Source organism: Nematolebias whitei, chromosome 11 (assembly GCF_014905685.2).
Source record: "Nematolebias whitei isolate Nwh7 chromosome 11, NemWhi1, whole genome shotgun sequence".
Classification (NCBI taxonomy): Eukaryota; Metazoa; Chordata; class Actinopteri; order Cyprinodontiformes; family Rivulidae; genus Nematolebias; species Nematolebias whitei.
The window spans coordinates 39,947,755-39,951,376 of NC_056508.1; the positions used below are offsets into that span (position 1 = coordinate 39,947,755).

Consider the following 3,622-nt stretch of genomic DNA (forward strand, 5'->3'; position numbering starts at 1 on the left):
TATATATATATATATATATATATATATATATATATATATATATATATTATACAGACTCGCTCAGCTGAACAGCAGCAGCTCTCGGTTCCGGTCCGGCTCGTTTCATTTCTGCAGACCTACCCTGCAGCGACGAGCCCACAATCAATGTTCTGAACTCTTAAACCTACTAATTTTAACAACATATATATTTGTAGCTACTAAATTTTACCTGTGTGTCCCCGCTCTGATGTCCCCGACAGCTGGTTACCAGCTCTCAGATTCACCGATGGGTCTGGATGTCTGGTTCTGCTCCGGTTCTATGCAGCCCTTGAGCACCAAAGCACTTTTTTGGGGGGGTGGGGGGACCTTGAGATCAGGTCAGGCCAAGGCGGGACTGGTGGTCCGATATCCGATTGAGTGGACTGAGAGATGAAAGGGTCTCGGTGGGCTCCGGAGCGCCGGACCTTTGGTGGTGCACACCTGCTTGGAAGTCCTTGTATGCCGACTACCAATTCTCAGATTCACCTATGGGTCTGGATGTCCGGTTCTCGTCTGGTTTTAGTCCCGTTCCCAGTGGGTTCCGTGTGGCTGTCTGCATCCGCTGGGCGCCAAAGTCACTGTAAAGCACCAAACTTTTTCTGATCAAATCAAAATTTTCCCTCTAGCATTTCAGCAGAAGGAAATGGGGCTTCTGGGAAATGTAGTTCTACAGTGTAGGCTGATTGAGAGGAAACTAGAAAATAGCGGCGCCTGTCCGAAGTATTTTGTTTTTTCGTTAACTTTTTACTGTGTAGTATCCAGTACTGTCCCAATCACGTAAGAAATATTAAAGTTGACCATCGTGTTCTGTAAAACTTTTTTTTTTTTTAATTCTTGTGCTCAATCTTTGAAAAAACGTGAAAGAGCGAGTTCGCGAAAGTCGAACCGCAAAGTAGCGAGGGACTACTGTAAACCTACAGGTAACATGTTTGACAAAGCTATATTACTTCACCATTTTCCAGCTTTTGTGTTAAATCAGGTTCAAGTAACACCAACTGCAGCTTTGTTTCTAATTTAAGCAATTATTATGATTTACTGTAAGTAAAAAAAAAACTGTAAGTTTCAAACTTGTCTTATTTGTTTTAGCTGTTTCGTGTGTAATTTGAGAATGTAGCATCTTAGCAAGCTGTTGTGCTTCGCGGCCAGAAAAAACAATTGCTTTAGTTTCATACATTGCCATTTTGACTAAACTAATTCTCTCCTCTTCCTGTATTTTTTGCCCCCGTTCCTTTCATGTGTAAATGAATGGTGTTGCCCCACCTGAAGCAAGCGACGCGTCCTGTGGAATCATGAACTTCTCTGCACAAAAGGAATGAATGCTGGAGGAAGACGCTGCTTTGCATCTGGGACGGCACGTGTTAGCTTTCACTGTGTGAAATTCTGTCTTCGTAAAGTAGTTATTTATTTTGTTGCTGCACAGACGTAATGAGAAGCAGATATATAATGAAACAAAACTCACCTCACTTCATTGGCCACTTCGAACGAAGAACAATTTTTTTTTAATTACAGGTTTTAAAGCATCACTGAAGCAAAAGTTTATTTGCCGGAACAAAAGCATGTATGTGTCATGCATAAATGTAGATGCAACGATTAATAAAGCCACAACTCTGACTACTGGCAACAACCTTAAAACTGCTTGCACTGTCAGTGCTGGTAAATTGTTTTCAGGTCCTGTTGGGCCCAATCAGAATTTTACAACGAGACTTGCTCTGATGTGTTTCACACCAAACCTCAGGTTTGTTCAGGTATTTATTTGACATCATAAATGTTTAATAACAGTTATCCCACGCTGCAGTGCAGATTCAGTAAAACGTGTCTGCATTGATGTTTTTATTTAAGACGCCATAGAAGTTTTTTTTGTTTTTTTTGAAGGTTCCCTGAGGTAAAAATCTGATTGCACTTTAGATTGTAACACTGACTTTCTGTCAATCATTTATTGTCTTTAACCTCGAGTGGAGATAACCCCAATTTTCTCACACTTGAAAGTGTTCTTCTAAAGACACTGAAGATGATAAACAACTTTTTTCGCAGACTGAGCAAAGTCCCTTTAGATAGAAAATAACCTTAACTGTAAAATAAGTGGGTTTTAGCCTTAAAGTCAAAGTTTGCCTCTCTCTTGTTGCTAAGGCGACACAGAATGGATTGTGTTTCTCGTTCATTTTTAAAAAGTGAGCTGTATTTTTTTTAATGTTTTCACTCATCAATACTTAGCATGCCTGTTTTTTTTATACTTGTATGCTCTGCACAGTGTTTATATGAAATAATTTTTTGGAGTATTAATGCACAGAACTGTAAACAAGAACAGAAAAAAGAATGTCAGTAAACAGAAGGTTTTGCTTTTTGGACATTTCAGAGCAAAATAAATCTAGTTTGACGAATGCAACGCGCTTCTCACTGTGGCGTTCTGATTGTCTCAGCTGAGTGGTACTGACTGTGCTTCAGAGATCAATGTGAGCATTAATCATTCCCCCGCCATCAACCCTTTTATCTGGGTCATAACTTTCTCCCAGCAGCAGAGACGTATGAAGGTCCTAATTTATTACGAGTCAGAAACAGACAAGCGGCCGTTAATGATTTCTTTCTTCCTCTCCTCCTTTCACCTTATCCACTGATGCCTGTAGCCTTGAGCAACTTCTGACTTTTATTTGCTCTACCCCCCCCCCCCCCCCCCCCCTTCACCTCGTCCTTTTTTCACCTTCATTCCCCTACCCTCCTCTCTCTGCTTGTCTTTCTCCTGCCATCCTTTTTCAATGCATTCTCCTCCTCCTTTCCTTTTCTCCCTCTTTGCCACGTTCGTCTTCAAATTGTTATGATTTTCTACGCGTTCCTCTGCCATGGCCTGCAGGTAGAGTGAGTTAGTACATGTCAGCGAGCACAGGTATGCACTGTGGACACTGGCTGGTTCGCTCACCAGTCGGAGACGAGCACTAGCTGCAGAGGAAAACCCAAAACCAGCCGGAAGCTAAAAAAAGAGCAGCAAAGCAGACGTGACATTAAAAACACTTGGAGGAGTTCAACACAGTGAAACTTCTCCAACCTGTTGTTCACTTCAGGTTCCTGCACACACACACACTCCTTCAAACACTCGCAAATTTAATGCAACTAGTATTTTAAAAACCGTTTGCCATTTTCTAACCCATCTTGTTTGTCTCATATGGAGTCAGGTTTTCTGTAGATCTTTTTTTTTTTTTTTTAATTTCTCTGAAGTTATTTTTCATAGTCAGTAGTTCAGCCTCGTGTTTTTAACAAACATATTTCTGTAGCACAAGAAGAAACGTTTAGAAACTCACCCCAAGTAGAAACTAAAGCTCAGATCTTTAAGAGTGGACTTCTGTGGGAAGGTTGTAAACAATAACTATCTTACCTGTCGTAGACAGCTATTTAAATTACCCCAGTTTGGAGAAATACAGTTAATTTCTGATGGAACTGATGAGTTAATGGCTAGTCTGAGCAGTCTGAGCAACTGTTTCTACGTTAAAGCACCGTTGCAAATACAGTAAACTTACTGTAAAAACAACAAAGACCAGTTACCGTGTGTGCAGTGTTTCCTTCTCTCTGCCATGGCCACCTGTAGGTGACGGTCCTGATGAAAGCTGGTGCAGCT

At 41.0% G+C, this 3,622-nt stretch overlaps 1 protein-coding gene across 1 annotated transcript in view; it reads left to right on the forward strand.

Annotated features, from left to right (window-relative positions):
- ano11 (anoctamin 11) overlaps window positions 1–1,311 on the forward strand; it is a 17,163-nt gene extending 15,852 nt beyond the window's left edge. Inside the window, exon 23 of the mRNA XM_037684347.1 lies at window positions 1,285–1,311. Coding sequence (XP_037540275.1) covers window positions 1,285–1,311 — 27 coding nt within the window. The remainder of the gene's footprint in view (window positions 1–1,284) is intronic.
- Window positions 1,312–3,622: the final 2,311 nt, after the last annotated feature.